Genomic DNA, 19,099 nt, shown 5'->3' with positions numbered 1-19,099 from the left:
AGAATGTTGCTGGAGCTGCACGCTCCAGGAATGCGTTGCATGGCTCCTGGAAGCTAAGTGAAGGTTGGCCACCTGCTATTTTCAGAGTACAAAAGCAAACAGTGCAAACCACCTTCTGAATTACTTCACTGAGGCTCCAAACATTAGGAGTAGTGATATTGCTGTGAAAAGATCCTGTTTCTTACGGTGATGCTTAACCGCTGCTGGCTGGTGGTCATTGAGTTGCATTGTTAAATAGCAGAGACATCAGGTAATTTTGTAACCTAGAGGCTTTTGTGCTGCTGACCATAAAAAGGAGCGATGAAATATGGTAACAAAATGGTAATTGCTTATGGTAAGAAATATAAATCCAGTGAGATCATCTTGACGTTTTTCCAGTTTTTCTGAGACACCACCTGAACCACCCAGTCCTCAGGATGCCCCTGGGAAACCACCTGAACCTGAGAGCACCCAGCAGCAGCAGCCTTTGCCTTCTCTTCCCCAGCGTGAGAAGAAAGCCCCCCGGCCCCCAAAGAAGAAGTACCAGAAGGCAGGGCTCTACTCTGACGTGTACAAAACAGCAGAGTAAGTAGCAGCAGTAAGAGCTGAACCAAAACCAGCAACTTCATTAAAGCCTGTGAAAAATAACGCGTGCTAATGATCAGAACCCGATTCGGTGAAGATTCGAAACGTAACCCTTGTCAGAAGGCAGCCTCCAGCAGTCTGGAAGGGTCTCTGAGGATCAGCCTTGGAGAATGTGAGACGTTGGTTTGGCAGTGGGAATCGTGGCAGTCAAAGTGCTGGCAGAGCCTGAGCGTTCAGGCACTGAGTGCAGCGTCTGCACACATTGGTTTTCTGCTTTCATGGACTGAATGATGACGAGTGGTTATCTTTTTTAGGAAAGAACCCCAGGTGTCTGCCCTGCTCGTTGCCCTGCCAGGTGTGGTTGTGTCTTTTGCTTTCTGTGCTGTTGGGAGCAGCAGTGCAGTGTCTCAGCCATCTCCCATTTCTGATAAGCAGCCCGTTTCTGTCTGCAGTGAGGTGACATTCCTGCAGCTGCTGGAAGCGTTGTGTTGAAAGTCAAGAATTGCCACTTCTGTTACGGTCTGACACATTAAAAAGACAGAAATCATTTTCCCCCCGACTCACTTTGGTCTACAGGTTTTATTACAGCACAGTGACTGCAGCTCAAACTTTGTAATTTCTTGCAGACGAGAATGAAATAAGATAAGAATGAGAGGAGTGATTTCAGAAGTCAGCTTCAGCTTTACCTCTGTATCCAAGTGTGCCTTTGTGGCCATGTCTGCAGGTACATTTTAGCATCCCCCCGAATTACCCAGCGTCCTCAGCCTCCCCCTGCAGGAATTGCACCTTTTGCTGGGGAGAAGTTCAGTGTGAGGTTGCACAGAGCTGCGGGTTTCAGAACAAAGGAAGGTTGTGCTCTGCAGTCGTTTTCTGTTTACCCAGCAGTGGCTTTGCTAGAGGAGTACAAAGTCTGCTTTGCCAAAGAAATGAAATAATAAATTAGCAATTAAATCTAGGGAACTACCTGGCAACTTAGATTTCTGGTGATTTTCTTTACATGGAGCATATAGGTATAGGCATCTTCTGGTTGGCATTCAGTCACACCTTTCTTCCTTTTCTCTTTGCCTCTGGTTTCAGGCTTTGCTTGCCTCTTGGCACCACAGGTTCACTCTTTCCCTTTTCGCAACACTTTTCCTCTTGATCAGAATTTGTTTTCCAGGTCTTGTAAGCAGTCACCACAAAGTCACTTTCCTTGCAAGCCTCAGTGATTCAGCACAGCACAACTTGGAAGGGCAGAAGTGTGGGTTCCTTTTTTATCCTCTCTAGATGAACATTTTTTCCTGGTGGGTGAAGGAGCTGCATGTTTGCCAAGGCAAATGGAGTGAAAGTCTGCCATCAGTAAATGGGGTCATAATGTCAAAACCAGCGACCTTTCTTGCGTGGGGAAATGGTGCTGCTTCCTGGTTAGGACAGCTTGGCAGAGCTTGGAAGTGACTCTATTTAGGTAAAGCAGCAGCACTGTGCTGGTGATACGTTCTGGGACATGAAACACCCGACTGGAAATGGGTGATCTGTGTTTGAGCCCCTGCCCTGTGGCCTGGAGCACGTTTCTTAGCCTCTCATCTGCAGGTACATTCCCTTTGTCCCTTAGCAAACGAAGGTGTTCATTTTGGGATGCGTTTTACCTGGGTATTCCCATTTCATTTGTATAATAAACTTGCCCATTGCTGTGTCTGCCCACGTGTGTGCGTGTGGTTCAGTGCAAGTATTTCTTCAGTCACCAGCTATTAAAAGCAGAGCTTTCATGGAGAGGATATGCAGCGTCTCGTTCAGCAGAGCCTCATTTCAGCTTCTTATCACTGCCTGAAATGTAGTTACCTCATTATCACTGTGGAACAGACCAGAATGTTTGCAGAGGTGCTGGGCTGTGTCGTTGGACATTAAGCTGAGCATACAGCCACTCCACAGCCCTGTTTGTTCCTCCTGGACGGGGGCTCCCTTAACTCTGCTCTCTGTTCTTCGTTGATGGACGCCCTACTAAAGGAGCAGACCCAGAATGTTTGTTGGGACAGTGGGCACAGTGCCTGTACGACACCTCAGAGAGCTGGACAGACAACATGGGAGTTGATTCCTCTAATCTGAGTCACCTCTGACCTCTCACACACCAGGAGTTTAATACTGTTGGTGCCCAGTTAGGTGCTGCCTGATGTTATGGGGGAAAACTCAAATGGATGCGATGAGCCTCTTTGGCAACCTGGAAATGACTTCTTTCAACCATTCCTTTTCTCATTCTGCTGCCTGATGTTCGAGCTATTTGCCTCCTTGAAACAGATGATACATTTGTTGTGTGTGACAGAAATGTTTCTCCTTCTGTTGCCCGCAGTCCGAAGAGCCGCCTCATCCAGCTGAAGAAGGAGAAGCTGGAATACACTCCTGGAGAGCACGAGCACGGATTGTTTCCAGCCCCTATTCATGTCGGTGGGTACTTCACACGTTTTAATTGCTGGGAAACAAACATCGCTCTGGGGTGACACCGAGTTACTCTGTTTGGACTTTTTGCCTCTCTCCCTTTTATTTTATCACCTCGTTAAGGTCATGATATCTTTCAGCATATTAACTTCATCGGAGGTCACACTCATCCTTCTGTGTTTTTCAGTGTAAGAGTTTGACTCTTGAGGTTTCTTTTGTGCTGTTTGTCCTTTGTTCTCATGTTTTATTTTCCAAGATCAGCTCGGCTTTAAGTGTGCTTTAAGTGCTTTAAGTGCTTCAGCATGAAAGCAGTATGGCAGTGTCCTTCTCAAACTAATATTGCAGTAGGACAGCCAGAGATGATTATCATAGAGTCACAGAATGGCCTGGGTTGCAAAGGAGCACAACGGCCATCAGCTCCAACCCCGCTGTGTGCAGGTCTCCAACCAGCAGCCCAGGCTGCCCAGAGCCACATCCAGCCTGGCCTCCAATGCCTGCAGGGCTGGGGCATCCACAGCCTCCTTGGGCAACCTGTGCCAGTGCCTCACCGCCCTCTGGATGGAAAACTTCCTCCTCATATCCAACCTCAACCTCCCCTGTCTCACTTTACACCCATTCCCCCTTGTCCCATCCCCATCCACCCTCGTAAACAGTCCAATTAGTCCAATTTCTTAAATCTCAAATGCTAAGCAAGCAGTAATAAATCCCCCTTTGTGTTCATGCCCTTAATGATGTCTATCTTCAAATAAGAAAAAATAAGGAAGGATGAAAAACATAAATAAAAATGAACAGTGTGTGAATCAGTAAAGCCTTTCAGAAACAGGTTCCAGAGCTGAAGGTGTTAATTGGGATCCTCAAGAACATGACCTTTCTCAGTTCTTTCTTCAATTAGGTCACCTAACTCTGTTGCAGGACTGAACCATCTGTCAGGATGCTCAGGTTTGGTTTGCAGCAATCCGGCTCTCTTTTCACAGGGCCTTGACCTCGAGTTTGTTTGTGCTAGCAGACACAAACGAGCTTCTGCCATAAAGATAAGCCTGCTTTAATTGCTCCGTGTTGGGCAGCTGGAGAGTAGCTGCCTGCAGAGCAGGGTTACAGGTTTAGGGCTGTGCCAGATAGCCGAGCTGGTGGCTGCTTGGGGAGGGCTGGAGGGACGCAGCTCACTCTGCAGGCACTCAGCCAGGGCACTTGAAAGAACCTTTTGTTTGGCTCGGTGAGGTCATAGAAGTGAAAGCAAATTCCCAGCAGATTTAGCTCTTTCCTGGAACCTGCTAGGGATGAATAAAGCTTTGAAAATAAGTAATTGAGGAGCGCATTGTAGGGAAAACATCACCGTTTCTGTTTTCCAGCGGGGAGGGGTGCGAATTGAAGCCACGGATTACTGAGGAAGGATTTAGAAAACCTGGGAAAATCAGAGGAGGAGCTGTCACCTCACCTCCAGTCCTTCCTCTCACTGCTGCGCTGTGACAGCAGTGCTCCAACTAAATGATAAGGGAACGTTTTAATCTTAGCTAGAAGTCACCCAGCACTTTGTGTCAAGCCTCAGGCCTTCCATAAATGAAGCATTTAACGAGTCAGTTTCCTTCTTTTGCAGAGAGATTGGGGTGACAGAGAGTTCTAAAATAAATCAAGGTTTGCAGTGACGGCAGTAACTCCTGTCTAAAAAGAGCTCCAGTCATTGCTGAAAATGCAGAGCCTCTTGAAGTCGTTCTGAAGCAGTCAGGAATGTCCTTGTCAAGTCTGAATTCGTTCATTTGGTGAAGGCTGTACCGACAGCCTTGGAAACTGTTTCCAAAACTGATTTGGTTTCTCTGAGCACAATATTGTGATTTACCACCTCGTGTGAATCACGCATACAGAATTCTTGCATGCATGTTTGGTCTCTGTGCTAAATCATCTTGCTTGTGTACACAGAGTCGTGGGGGAGGCGTTTCCTTTGATGGGGATTTCTGCTCACTGGTAACTGCTGTGCAGCAGGGCACAGAGCTCTTGGGTTCTGTGCTGTAACTCACATTCGGGGTCTCCTGGATGAGCACCTGAAAGGTTCCCAGCACAGCTCTTAAGAGCTTAATTGTAATTGGTAGAGTTTAAGGACCCCCTTAATGATCGGTGATTGAGCAGAATGCAGCTCCTTTGTACACCTAACCCAGCAAGCCTGCTGCTCTCTGTAAGGCTTCAGACCTCACTGAAAACAGAGCAGAAGGCAAAGGATCACAAGATGGTGGGCTCCTTCCTGTGCTCGTCACTGACACATAAAACCTTCTCGGAAGAGTCTGCTGTTCTGCTGCCTTGCAGACACTGAGAGGCCCTATCAGAATGTTGGCCGTGTGCCTGGGAGCAATCCTGGTGCCCTGGGGGATGTGTGCATATGAGTGCCTACAACTTATAAACCTTTTTGTTTCAGGAAAGTATCTCAGACAAAAGAGAATTGACTTCCAGCTGCCTTACGACATCCTCTGGCAGTGGAAACACAATCAGGTACAAGATAAAAAGTTACTGCTTGCCAAGATTATGGTTGGAAAGAAAATAGCAGGATTTCGGCATGAAAGCCGTGTTTATATATCCTGTGTATTGCTGGATATTCTTATTGCTGCCACTGGGTGACGAAGAAAGGATTTATTTACGTCTTTCATGTGAATAGTTTCCATTATTCCATCTCTTGCAAAACAGCAACCCTATAGGTTTCTGCCAGAGAAGTCACTAATTGTGCTGCAGGCTTTTATTTTGGTAGCATGCCTGCTTTCTGCACTGATCTTGTTTTAGACATGCCTCGGGAGAATTCAGATGTACTGCCAACAGCACGGAGAAATTTCGGGCCTTATTTTTCTTGGAGGGCTCCCAGCAGAGTGGAATTTATTTTTCACTTTGCAAGCTGAAATTTTCGTGCTGAGGAAAGAAGAGAAAGCGTTGAACGCTCGCAATTCTTTTTCAAGCCTTTTAAATATGGGCAAACCTAAAAATAGGTTTGGGGTTGTTGGTTTGGTTTTTTTTCCTTTCCCCCTGGGAAGTTTCCACCTGGTGATTGAACACAGCGCCGAGGGCTGGGAGGCACAGCTGTCCCCAGCCTGCTGAGGGCAGAGCAAAGCACATCCCCAGATGGCTGCTGCTGCTTCAGTCCCCTTTAAAGCACCTCACTGTGGTCTCAAAGTCTTGAAAGCTGTTGACATTCCAGCTGGGGACGCTTTCCGGCCCTGTATTGAAAGTGAGGTGCATCTGCCCCTCTTATCAAATCGATACGACACAGGTAATAAATGCAATCTATTTCTTGGACATTTCCCATTGCTCCCTATAGTATTGGCAGCCACACAGCAGCCTCGTTTGTCCAAAATGTGTTAGTTTGTGCATGCAGCAGTGATGACCAAACCTTGACACGCAGACGGGGCGTCGCGTCCCTGATGCTGTTGAGTATCAGATGCAGTTATACAGTGTCTTGTTTTCCTCTCTTTTTCTAGCTGTATAAGAAGCCAGATGTCCCACTTTACAAAAAAATCCGCTCCAGTAAGTAAAATCTTACTGTTACTAAAATGTGCGGCTGGGATTCTGTCGTGCTCTGCATCCTAGCAGAGAAACTTCCTCCTTCTGTTCTCACTGTGTGCAATGGTACTGAGAGCTGTGTAGGTAAATGGTTGTTGGGTTTACCTGGAAGGAATCCCCACCTCCTTCTTTCTTCCCTGCCCCTCCAGACGTCTACGTGGATGTCAAACCTCTTTCTGGCTACGAAGCCACTACCTGCAACTGCAAGAAACCAGATGATGAGAATGGCAAGGGCTGCATGGAGGATTGCCTTAACAGGTCAGGAGTGGGCTGACCCGCTGTGCTGTGCATTGGTTCACGTAAGAAGTAAGCTGTTTACCTTCCTTACGCTTCTTCATTTTGGATTTTAGGATGATCTTTGCTGAGTGTTCACCAAACACCTGCCCTTGTGGCGAGCAGTGCTGTAACCAACGGATCCAGAGGCACGAATGGGTGCAGTGCTTGGAGAGGTTCCGGGCTGAGGAGAAGGGTTGGGGAATCCGCACCAAAGAGCCCCTGAAGGCAGGACAGTTCATCATCGAATACCTGGGAGAAGTTGTTAGTGAGCAAGAATTCAGGTAGAAAAATCTATTTGCTGCTTGTGTGGAGAGCTCAGTAGATGACTTTAGCATCCGTCGTCATTGTTGGGAAATCCTTTGACGGAAACGAATGGGAGAATGCAGAAGAGAAAATGCTTTTTGGGTCACTGGCACCAGAAGGAAGGCTTAGAATTGAGCTTTTCTGCTCAACCATCTTTTTCCCAGTCAGAGAGGAGTGGCTGTTCTGTGGAGTGCAGCAGCTGCCCCGTCTGCTCTGTCGGTGTTGTGCTGTGAATCTGATAGGAGTGCTGTGCAGGATCTGTGCAGAACAGAATCGCGGGGCAGGAGGAGAAAGCAGACATTGCAGAGCGGTGTGAAGGCAAAAGAGCAAGTGGGAGCATTAGTAACTAATTACAGAAAGCAATCACGGTCTCGTTAACTACGTAACATCGCAGGGTGGTTTACATTGGAGAGACATCCGTGCTGCTCAGAGAGCTCCATCAGGTGCAGGCAGGATCTCCTGGTGCAGAGAGAACTGTTGGCACAGCTGAATCTTTGCCCACTGTTGCTCTCCTGCTCAGCTGCAGTGCATGGATGTTGTGTCCCACTGCAGGCAGGGGAGGAGCTGAGTGTTGTTCACATGCCTTCCTGTACGCACCAAGGAATGTAGGCTTGCATTTTCTCTTCCATGCACAGCTTATCGACATGAAATGCCTACGCATCATCTGCAGAACCCGAAAGGGAGCATTCCAAAAGAGCAAATTGCTGAATTCTAATCCAGGCAGTGGCCTTGACTTATAGGAATAGGTGTTAGAATGGTTCTCCTCCATCTCTAGGTGTGATTTCTGTGTGTTACAGGGTTGCACGGCTGCTTTTCCTTCAGAATCCTCTCCGAATTCTTGAATATGCTGTCACTGTGTCCCTCCCTGTTTGCTTTGCAGCAGGAAGGAGAGGATCACAAATAACTTCCCTGTGTTGCTTCGTAGGAACCGGATGATTGAACAGTACCATAACCACAGTGACCATTACTGCCTGAATTTGGACAGTGGAATGGTGATAGACAGTTACCGTATGGGCAACGAGGCTCGATTTATCAACCACAGCTGTAATCCAAACTGTGAGATGCAGAAATGGTAAGAAAAACATTGTTCTGTTTACTGGGGGACTGGGATGCTGGTGGCTGAGGTGGAGAGGACCAGGGAATGTGGTGTAAAAGGAGGGGAATTTGGTTCAACAGTGTAAAAAATATGTATTGTCATAGGTTGCAGAAGAGAAGTAGCTGTAGCACAGCAAGGAAGCTTTTGGTTCTCAGGTAACTGTAGTGGTTGAAAGCAGTGGTAATTGAGTTTAAAATACTAAAATCCAACACACACATGTGAAAAAGAGAGAACTGGAGAGACAATGAATTTCAGAGCATGTTGTGAAAGGAGATCCAGTGTTCAGTGAGAGCTGAAAGTGGAGAGGGCCTGAATGGTGGCAGCTGGTGAGAGGTGCTGCCCAGCAGCTGATGCGTTTGTAGGTTCTCTGTTTGAAGCACGGCCTCCTGCTCTCGTAGCACAGCTCTCCTTTGCTTTTGGCTTTCCAAGTTTGCTGTCCAAGAGAGCAGTGAGAACAAAACAGATGGAGAACAAGCCAGCAGAGCATAGCAATAGCACTGCTTCCTGTCTCCAGCGCTTCCACTGTGTGGACAAAGGCCAATTTAGTTTTGATTATTAGGAATATTTAATTGTATGTCTTTTTCTCTGCAGGTCTGTTAATGGTGTTTACCGGATTGGGTTGTATGCACTTAAAGATATGCCTGCTGGTACTGAACTGACGTACGACTACAACTTCCACTCATTCAACGTTGAAAAGCAGGTAAGGAGCAGGGTGCAAAACCTTGAGAAAGCTCTCAGTGCCTGCAGAGTGAAGGTTAACAAAAATCCATGTTGCATTGGACAGAACAGGTTCTTTATAATGCTGAGAGAGGATCTGAGTGCTTTATTTCAATCACTCTTATTTTTTTTCTTTTATTTTTTTTCCCCCTGTTTGTATTTTCCAAAGCAACTCTGCAAGTGTGGGTTTGAGAAATGCAGAGGGATAATTGGGGGCAAAAGTCAGCGAGTGAACGGACTTCCAAACAAAAGCAACCAACCTGTGAGCAGCCACAGGAGGACCGGGAGGTCGAAGGAGAAGAGGAAGTCCAAGCACAAACTGAAAAAGAGAGTAAGTAGAAGAGGCAGCGTCTTTCGTGGGTGAAAGATGGCAAGAAAGCAGTCTGTAGCATCACAACGAAAAGAGAAATGCTGCCTTTTCCACCCCGAGGATCTGCTTCCCCTGGTTTGTGCAGTTCTTGCCGTGGTTTTTCCTGTCTATCAGAGTGATTTGTTTTCCAGAGGGGCCACATGGCAGAGGAGTCCAGCGAAAGCGTGAGCACACCCACCAGGCTGACACCACAGCTCCAGATGAAGCCCATGTCCAACAGAGAAAGGTGAGGAGAGCTTTTAATGGTGGTTTTTCTCCTCAGGAACTGAGGGGTGTGCAAATGTTGAACAGGTATTTTCTATATTTCCATTTCCATTTCTATTTCTGGGATGGATGCCCAGGGAGGTGGTGGAGTCACCGAGCCTGGGGGTGTTGAAGGAAAGGCTGGATGCTGTGTTGAGGGACGTGGTTCAGTAGGAGCTGTTGGGAATGGGTGAACGGTTGGACTGGGAGATCTTTTAGGTCTTTTCCAACCTTGGTGATTCTATGATTCTATAGGATGGGGCACTGGGAAGTCGGGGTGGGATTCCTCACCACAGACGTGAGAACTTCACCTCTGCGTGTCTTTTCTCCCACGTGCTGGTCTTCATTACAGAGCAAGAAGGTGATTCTTGACTATTTTTTTTGATGTATGTAGGAATTTTGTGTTAAAACACCACGTGTTTCTGGTACGAAACTGGGAAAAGATTCGACAGAAGCAAGAGGAAGTGAAGCAAGTCAGTGATAACATCCATACGGCGTCGTTGTACAGCCGCTGGAATGGAATCTGCCGGGATGACGGCAACATCAAATCTGGTAAGGCCAGCACAGAGCCCTCAGGATGCTGCTCCTCTCCTATGAGAACCCAAAAGAAGAGAGTTTTTACTCCTGCCCAGAATTCGTTCTGCTCTGTAAGCTCTGAGGAGCTGAGAAGTGAGTATTTGCAGTGGCTTTAATGACAGACTGCGTTTGCTCCAGCAACATCAAATACTTTGGTAACCACCTGAACGTGGTGGCACTAGAAAGGCAAAAAAGAAATCAGGAATAACCTTAGGATGGAATCAGGCAGTCTCTACCAGCCAGCCCACAGGCTCCTTTTCCAAAGCAATGTCTTATTGTTGGTGAGAAACCTTCAGTTCTGGTAGGAAGGACTTCAGGCAAGACAGAAAAATAAGGATGCTGAGCACAGAAGGGTTCACTGTGCTCTTCTGGAGCAGATCTCTGTTAAACAGTATGCAAGGAAAAGAGGATCCGGATGGGAGAAGATAAATGAGCAATCCCTTATTTAAACATGATGTAAATATTAGCAATGTGTGGTTTTGCTGTCCCAGATGCTGAGCTTAAAGACAAATAGAACAGACACGAGCAGTTACTTACGCATCTTCAGTCAGTTCTCATGCAGATGATGTTTCTAGGCAGTGTTTTGTCGTGGCACAATGGCTGCAAGTAGCATGGAAGGTCCAGCTCTGTTACCTTCTATTTTTTTTTCCTGGAAGAGTTTTAACACCTACAAGCTGATTGTGTCACCGTTCTTTATGCTCTCCTGACCAGTGCTCGCTGTCCTAGCTCTGGGTAATGACTTGCTGCGTTGGAAAAGAGCACTGCAGTTCAGTCTTGAGTGGAATTCTTTAGCTGTTGCTCCTTTCTGCCCTCTTTCAGATGTTTTCATGACCCAGTTCTCAGCCCTTCAGACCGCCCGCTCGGTCCGGACGCGGCGTTTGGCTGCAGCTGAAGAGAACATCGAAGTGGCTCGTGCTGCCCGCCTGGCACAGATCTTCAAGGAGATTTGTGACAGCATCATCGCCTATAAAGGTGAAGGTGACACCCCTAAAGGTCTCCATGGAGACTTTCTCAGCCTCTGGAGCAATGGATTCTCTGAATACCTGATACTCTGAATTCCTGATCTGAATGTGTGTGTTTGGTGGCCCTGCTGGGCAGGGGGGTTGGAACTACATGATCCTTGAGGTCCCTTCCAACCCGGGTGATTCTGTGATTCTGTGATTCTGTGAATACAAAATATTAGAAATATAAAAAAAAAAAAGCTTCTGTCAGGATTTTAAATAACCTTTTCCTTTTCTTCCCCTTCCTCCTGCTACCAGAATTATCCTCAGCCATGTTCTCCGCCACCACAACCTGCAGATCATGCTTTTACTTGGCTTTTTTTTCAGTATTTCAGCAAAGTGGTGCCATTTAAACTGCAAGGAGCCCCTCCTGCATTTCGATACACACAATCCGAGCAGAGCAGCCAACTTCTGGGCACCAACTTGCTTTCGGTTCCCTGATAGTGGAAGGGCCTTTTGATTTTATTAAACCTGAGCTGAATGTTGTTAATTATACTTTCCAAGTTTCACCCCAGGAATTGTTGCTAATGAACTGTGTGTTCCCATTGCAGATTCCTCCAGGCAGGCTCTTGCAGCTCCCCTCCTGAACCTGCCCCCAAAGAAGAAGTAAGTACTGCTAGAGTAACCCGGTGTTCCCTAATGGGTTTGCACACATTGGAGGTGCTGATGAAAACGACAATTCTGCACACACCGTTCTCGTTTTAGGAATGCAGACTATTATGAAAAGATCTCTGACCCACTGGACCTCGCCACCATTGAGAAACAGATCCTGACTGGCTATTACAAAACTGTGGAAGCTTTTGATGGGGACATGCTGAAGGTCTTTCGGAACGCAGAGGTGAGGCTCCCTCTGATCCTAAGGCTCTTGCACACAGTGAGGATATATCCTAGCTGAATGCTTTCCCTGATTACAGTAATAAAAGATGAAAAGGTACTGTATAGAAAGAGAATTTCTGATCATCCTTTTCTGAAGATCAGACATTGATAACAGTCCAGGTGCTTCAAGTTACTCAGTGCTTTTTGTTGCCGTAGGATGGAGAAATAGAAGGCAAAAAACGTGCATTGGTAGCTAACCTAAAGAAGCAGCAGTGCTTCTGGGCAGGGCTGAGCTGTTCCTTAGTGCCATACATCAGATGGCTGGTCTTGCTGCTCAGGCCAAGCCCACGGTCGTGTTACCACACCAGTGGATGCATCTTTAAGAGCGCATTCAAACAAAGAGGAGGAGCGCAATGAGGGAACGGAACCTGGGAGGGAAAAGCAGCCACGTGCAAAGCTTTTAACTCCTTCTTTTGCTCTTGATTCAGAAATATTACGGCAGGAAGTCTCCGACTGGTCGCGATGTGTGCAGGCTGCGGAAGGCGTATTACAACGCGCGCCACGAGGCCTCTGCCCAGATTGATGAGATTGTGGGAGAGACAGCAAGCGAGGCTGACAGCAGCGAGACTTCTGTCTGCGAGAAGGAGAATGGGCACGAGAAGGATGAGGACGTCATCCGCTGCATCTGTGGCCTTTACAAGGATGAAGGGCTCATGATCCAGTGTGAAAAGTGCATGGTGAGGCCGGGGAACGCGGAATGGAGCCCCTTTGCTGTTCAGCACAACCAGTGGGACTCACACCTGCAGCTGATTGCCTAGATTACCTCCTCTGAGCTTCGTTTCCTCTCTCCAGGAGGACTGAGAGATTCTGTTTTCAGAAAAGGGGGGGCTGTCACTTCTTGAAACTGCCACAAACTCCTGGCCTACGCAGCCAGGATCCGAGCAGTTCAAGCTTCTGCACCAACAGCTGCGTAGAGATGGTGTCTGTGTCTCCCACCACGTGAAGCAGCTTGGAGAAAGTCTTTAGCTGCCTTTGGGAAGCTCCTTTTCATGCCTTCCTTAATATTTCTGAGAAAGTACGGTTTGTAAACGAGGTGTATCACAGGAATTTCTAATTGGGATGCTCTGCTTTCCTAGGTCTGGCAGCACTGTGACTGTATGGGTGTGAATTCTGACGTGGAGCACTACCTGTGTGAGCAGTGTGAGCCTCGATCCGTGAACAGGGTAAAAAGCAGCAATAAATTCATCACCACAGCTACAAGCTGAAGCAGTTAATTGATTTATATGTATTAACACTGCCACAGCCCGTGTGGGATTCTTCATAGCGTGGTTTTCTTGTCAGTTCTTCCCTATCCACATCTGTGTGTTTCCAAACGGGAATCCCTGCTTGTGGTGGCACTGAACATTTCTTTTCTTCTCTCCCCCAGGAGGTTCCTATGATTCCCCGGCCCCATTACACCCAGCCTGGCTGTGTGTATTACATCTGCCTGTTGCGGGACGAGCTGCTGCTGCGCCAAGGTGTGTGTGGTTCCTCCAATGGCTGCCGTGATTTCCATCAGAGGGGGGTGCACAGATCTCTGGCATCACCTTGCAAACATTCATCTCTGTAGAATTAGAAAGCTGCACTCTTTGCTCCTATGGGAGTGACACGTAGTAAGGAACCTGAGTGCAGGCTAACAGCCTCGTGTTTGGCTCTCTGCTAGTAACATTTCTGTGCAAAGGATGACCACCTTTCCTCCTTCCGTTGCTTCTGCGTTGGGTTTGCATCACCCTTTGCAATCATGGAATCATAGGATGGCCTGGGTTGCAAAGGACCACAGTGACCATCAGCTCCAACCCTGCTGTGTGCAGGTCTCCAACCAGCAGCCCAGGCTGCCCAGAGCCACATCCAGCCTGGCCTCCAATGCCTGCAGGGCTGGGGCATCCACAGCCTCCTTGGGCAACCTGTGCCAGTGCCTCACCGCCCTCTGGATGGAAAACTCCCTCCTCATATCCAACCTCAACCTCCCAGTCTCACTTTACACCCATTCCCCCTTGTCCCATCACCATCCACCCTCACAAACAGCCGTTCCCCTCCTGTTTATCTGCTCCCTTCAAGCACTGGAAGGCCACAATGAAATCTCCTTGGAGCCTTCTCTTCTCCAGGCTAAACAATCCCAGCTCCCTCAACCTTTCCTCATAGGAGAGCTGCTCCAGCCCTCTGAATTAGGTAGCTCTCCATTAGCTAGCTCTGTCACATTAGTTTTAATGAAGCCTTTTACTCTGCTGGACTGATGAGAAGTTCTTTACAGGTGTGTATTTTGTGCCCATTGCCAGGTGATTGCGTTTACCTGATGAGAGACAGCCGCAGAACTCCAGACGGACACCCGGTCCGGCAGTCCTACAGGCTGCTGTCCCACATCAACAGGGAGAAACTCGATATTTTCCGCATTGAAAAACTCTGGAAAAATGAGAAGTACGTTGAAGGCACCTTTTAAATGTGAGGCATCCCCACCTGTCAGAGCACAGCCGTTCTGTGGAGGCCTTAGCTTAAAAACGCAGGACTGAGCACGGTTGACTTGCCAAGGCTTGATTTCCTGCTTGTCTCTGCATGTACTCCACTACTGTGAAGTCAAAGCACGTCCAGTTGGAGGCGTGAACAGGGGATAAGAGACACAACTTGCTGTATTTCCCTCACTGTTGGAATAGGCTGAGAATAGACAGCTGAGTTGGCGCTGCTAACGAGCGCAGCCTTGCTAAGGCATTGTAACGTGACTGAATGCTTGTGCCCTATCGATAGCAGCACGGTGAGTCTGCTGTGCTCACAAAGCTCACGGTGGGAGCACTTCCCCCTAGCAGGGGGGATGAAGTTATATTCATCTGAGCTCTCCTTTCATCGCAGCCGTTGCAAAAGAAAACAGAAAAATAAGAGGGCGTGAAAGAAAGTTGTATCACAGGCTCATAGAAATAGTCTGTCTTTTTTGTCTTTTGTTTCTCTCTTACCTCCACATCTCCGAGCAGAGAGGAACGGTTTGCCTTTGGTCACCATTATTTCCGTCCACATGAAACACATCATTCCCCTTCTCGAAAGTTCTATCACAACGAGCTGTTCCGGGTGCCCTTGTATGAAATCATCCCCTTAGAGGCTGTGGTGGGAACGTGCTGCGTTCTTGACCTGTACACCTACTGCAAAGGTAAGGAAACAGGCTCAGAAATCACCTTTGGGTCGTGTGTTGAAATGGTTCCCGCTGCTCAAAGGCAGCAGGCAGCTTCCAGGTGCTGCCTGTTGAACCAGGGCTGTGATTTCTGCTGTGCAGGGGGTGAGGAGGCAGCAGCTGGGCGGTGCTGTGGTCAAGGTGGCAAAGTGAGAGCGGCCAAAGCGGTTTCTGTGAATCTGGGGAAACGTTTGATGTGAACGTACAGATTTTGTGCAGTGGAAATGTGTGCAGTGCGAAAGCAAAGCCAGGGGGCAAACAGCGCCTGCTGCTGCACTCACAGCCCCCAGCCCTGCTGCCCCGGCACTGCGTGTGGGTTTTGTGCCTTCACTTCAACCCGCTTCGTGTTTTTCTCCTACGTTCTTTGTTTTGGAACCGCAGGGAGGCCGAAAGGGGTGAAGGAGCAGGACGTGTACATCTGTGATTACCGCCTGGATAAATCAGCTCATCTCTTCTACAAGATCCACCGCAATCGTTACCCCGTCTGCACCAAGCCCTACGCCTTCGACCACTTCCCCAAGAGACTCACTCCCAAGAGAGACTTCTCTGTAAGTGTTCTCACAGCTTCTTTACTTGTGTGCGTGTTTCTGAGAGGCCCCTGGCTGTGTTTGTGCACGAAGCACACAGCAAACCTTCAGGAACTGACGCATAAGTACACAGACTGGATGGAAATTTGGCTGGAAACAAAGCACAGAAAGAAAAAATGACTCTATGCAGGGAATATGCAATTTGAAACTGAGCAGATGTTGAGTGAATGGCGATGGGGAGGTCTGAAGTTTGTGGTTTCTGACAGAAATTGAGATGGTAATTCCTTGCGACTGGGGAACGTCTTAAAGCTCACTTTTCAGCGGCGATTCTGCAGCGCTGAAGTGATGCCGTGTGTCCCAGAACCGCACAGCATTCCGTATTAACCGTAATCCCTGTTCTTGTTCCAGCCCCATTACGTACCAGACAACTACAAGAGGAATGGAGGCAGGTGAGTCCTGCAGGGCTGGAGGTGGGTGATCCTGGTTGTCGGGTGCCCCCCGTTCTTCCCACCCATCTCCTGAATGCAGTGGAAATAGCAAGTAGAGATTATGTCAGAACTAACAGGAAGGGAAAAGGGAATGAGGGAGGAGGGAGAGCAGCAGCCTCGGCGTTGTTCCTGGGTGCTGCAATTAAGGAGGAGCACAGGAGCCATTTTGCACGTTGTCAGAGCTGAGTGTGGGAGATGGCAGAGGCAGCACAGCAGTGCCAGCCTGCGTGCCTTGCTGCCAGAAGGGGGATCTGATCTCAGCACGTGGTGCTGTGAAAGCAGGCAGGGCTGCTGTGTTCCACTGGAGCCTGAAACAATTTAAATGCTGCTTTTCTTCCAGGTCATCCTGGAAATCGGATCGCGCGAAGCAACAGATCAAAGACTTGAACCAGGAGGAAGAGTCCCTTCCGCTCATGGAGGACGTGTTAGGAAACCAGGAGCAAGCTGGGAGCGAGGCTCCAAGCCTGGAGGAGCCAGAGAAAGAGGCAGTTCCTCATGAGGGCTCTGAGACAGAGAAAAAAGCAGAAGAAGGCGCTGCTGACACACGGCAGCCCTGCAGTCCGGAGGAGAGGCGGCACATCCAGAGAGAGAGACTCAACCAAATCCTCCTCAACCTCTTAGAGAAAATCCCAGGGAAAAACGGTGAGACCTTAAGCTGTGGTTACACAACGGCCTTTCTTATGGGTTTGGTGGTTTCTTCTTCAGCTCGCTGCAGGCTGCACTGATAAAAGAAATGCCTTTGCCTGAATATTGCAAGCAGACACGAGTCGTATAATGGGTTTTGTTTGCATTGGTGTTTTCGTCTGCAAAAGGAGCATTTTCCAGTACCTAAATGAAATTAACAGACAGCTTTGGGTGATATTTTAAGCAACCACTGCGACTTTCTGAAGTCGTTCCTTCCGTCACTCCTTGTTTACAGCATGGAAGCAAAACAGACGCAACGAAAGTGACTTTGGAAAGTGATTTTTGACTTGTAGTGCGGGTCCTTTTGGTGGGTTCTGAGTCACTTCTGAGCTGAGGCGGTTGCTGTGGTTAAGCAGGTCCTTGTTTTTAATTGCAGCATTAGGAGCTGTGAGTGGAGATGCAGCAGCCTGTGTGTTGCTGCGGGTTGTCCTTATGTGTCCAGTGTTGCCCATAGAGCTTGTGCTCTGCTTGCTGCCTGTCTGCAGACTGGTTTGTCGTGCTGCAGCGCTCTTGGTGTGATCTAGAGAGGGCACAGATAACCTCAAACAAACCAGGCTGCTCTCCAGAGGACTCTTTACTGTCACTGTGAGCGAAGCCCTCCTTGAACGAGCAACGCAAGGGAAATGGCAGAATATAATGCTCCTTGTGCAAAAGAAAACACCAATTCTGGTGTCACCATCTTCACCCGCGGCCTCTGTTCTGTTGCAGCTATCGATGTCACGTATTTGCTGGAGGAAGGATCAGGAAGAAAACTGAGGAGACGCACTCTGAGCATCCCGGAGAGCAGCTTCAGGAAGTGATGTCGCACGAGGAAGCCGTGGTCTGGAGGCTGCTACAAGGTCTGCTGAGGACTTGAGGGCAGGAGCCCAACTTCTTGTGCACCAGCCAAGGAAAAGAGGGCAGCAGCAAACTGACAAACTGACAAACAGTTTAGCACTTAGATGTCTGGGTTGGCAGGTCGCCCTGCCCTGCTCTGCAGTGCTCTTATGGTGTGTGTGTTGTTGGGCGTGCCTTGTATTGATGTTAGGTACTGAGAAAAACCTCGTGGTTCTTTGTCCAGGATGGTCAAATTTAATTTATTTTTGCTTGATATTCCCACTCAGCGGAAGGAAAAAAAAAAAAAAAGAAAAAAAGGATGGGGAGGTGAAGAAGGCTGAGGAGTGACACTGAGATACCCCCCATGTCACCCATTAACCCGTGATTGTGTGAGATGCTGCCGGCCCCGCCGCTGCCCCTACGGTGAACGCAACCCAGATGGGAGGGGGAAGGCCCTTCAGTGGCTTAAAGGCCGCCCTGAAGTCGTGGCCTCTGATTTGCACAAGTACCAAGAAGTGAGAAACGTCCCTGAGTGTGCAAAGGGTGCACACGTGTACCTTTGGTCCCCTTTGGTCCCCTTTGGTCCCCTTTGGTCCCCTTTGGTCCCGTTGGCGTAAGGCAGGAGGCGCTCGTTCTGTTCTGCATCGTGCAGTGAGGAAAGGGGGGGGGGAAGGGAAAGGGGTCGCCACGGCGCCCAGGGGGAGGGGAGGGGGAGAGGTGGGCTGTGATTTTTCTTTTCTTTTTCACTTTTTTTTTTTCCTGCAGAGAGGTTTTATAAAGCGGAGTCAGACCCTGACAACACCATTTGCTGTCGGTTCTTTTGCTAAGCCGTGGTTCTCGTGTGTCTCGTGCGTCGTGCGGATTTAAAAACCTGTTAAAAGGAAAAAAAAAAAAAAAAACACGAAAAAAAAAAAAAAAACCAAAAAAAAAAAAAAAAAAAAAAAAAAAAACCAAAAAAAAAAAAAACGAAACAAAAGGAAACCTTTCACTCCATGAACCGTCAGAGCAGTATTCGGAGCGAGTGTTCGTCGTGAACTGTGGGCTATTTCGACTGCTAACACTATTCCTGTGTTCTGGTTGTGCAGCTTCAGCCGTCTCTTAACGCAGGGGCAGCGTGCGCCCCCCCCCCCCCCCCCCCAAGGGTCCGGCCCGAGGAGCAGCGCGGCACGCGGCGCTGAGCCCCGCACGGAGCGCCGCTGGGGCAGGCAAGGATCTGCGGCCCGGGGACGGGGGGAGGAGCGCGAGCCGCCCCTCGGATGGCTTTGCTTTGTGTCTTTCAGGCGTCCACACGCATTTACGGTCCTGTTGTAGGTGTTGTTCTACGAAAACCCGGGTTTTAATGTGCCAAGTTGTATATATCTGCTGCGTGGATGTAAAGCAATACGGTAGTTACATGTTCCTTTTGGACGGACCAAGCTTGTCCCGATGTACATTCTTGTTATGATGATAATTATTTTGCTCTTAGTGGAACATGATTCATTCCATT

At 48.5% G+C, this 19,099-nt stretch overlaps 1 protein-coding gene across 1 annotated transcript in view; it reads left to right on the top strand.

Annotated features, from left to right (window-relative positions):
- Positions 1–17,906, top strand: part of ASH1L (ASH1 like histone lysine methyltransferase) — a 38,978-nt gene extending 21,072 nt beyond the window's left edge. Inside the window, exons 6-28 of the mRNA XM_042838482.1 lie at positions 379–564; positions 2,888–2,982; positions 5,378–5,451; positions 6,426–6,471; positions 6,657–6,765; positions 6,858–7,064; positions 8,012–8,158; positions 8,774–8,882; positions 9,069–9,230; positions 9,401–9,495; positions 9,907–10,064; positions 10,908–11,060; positions 11,641–11,695; positions 11,795–11,927; positions 12,394–12,642; positions 13,042–13,128; positions 13,332–13,422; positions 14,221–14,359; positions 14,905–15,077; positions 15,480–15,646; positions 16,034–16,074; positions 16,454–16,755; positions 17,506–17,906. Coding sequence (XP_042694416.1) covers positions 379–564; positions 2,888–2,982; positions 5,378–5,451; positions 6,426–6,471; positions 6,657–6,765; positions 6,858–7,064; positions 8,012–8,158; positions 8,774–8,882; positions 9,069–9,230; positions 9,401–9,495; positions 9,907–10,064; positions 10,908–11,060; positions 11,641–11,695; positions 11,795–11,927; positions 12,394–12,642; positions 13,042–13,128; positions 13,332–13,422; positions 14,221–14,359; positions 14,905–15,077; positions 15,480–15,646; positions 16,034–16,074; positions 16,454–16,755; positions 17,506–17,597 — 3,070 coding nt within the window. The 3' untranslated portion in view covers positions 17,598–17,906. The remainder of the gene's footprint in view (positions 1–378; positions 565–2,887; positions 2,983–5,377; positions 5,452–6,425; positions 6,472–6,656; positions 6,766–6,857; positions 7,065–8,011; positions 8,159–8,773; positions 8,883–9,068; positions 9,231–9,400; positions 9,496–9,906; positions 10,065–10,907; positions 11,061–11,640; positions 11,696–11,794; positions 11,928–12,393; positions 12,643–13,041; positions 13,129–13,331; positions 13,423–14,220; positions 14,360–14,904; positions 15,078–15,479; positions 15,647–16,033; positions 16,075–16,453; positions 16,756–17,505) is intronic.
- The last annotated feature ends 1,193 nt before the right edge of the window (positions 17,907–19,099 follow it).

The sequence above is a fragment of the Centrocercus urophasianus genome, unplaced genomic scaffold, assembly GCF_019232065.1.
Source record: "Centrocercus urophasianus isolate 14NV4802_14NV808 unplaced genomic scaffold, USGS_Curo_1.0 seq_806, whole genome shotgun sequence".
Lineage (NCBI taxonomy): Eukaryota > Metazoa > Chordata > Aves > Galliformes > Phasianidae > Centrocercus > Centrocercus urophasianus.
This window is presented reverse-complemented; position numbering and strand designations above follow the sequence as displayed.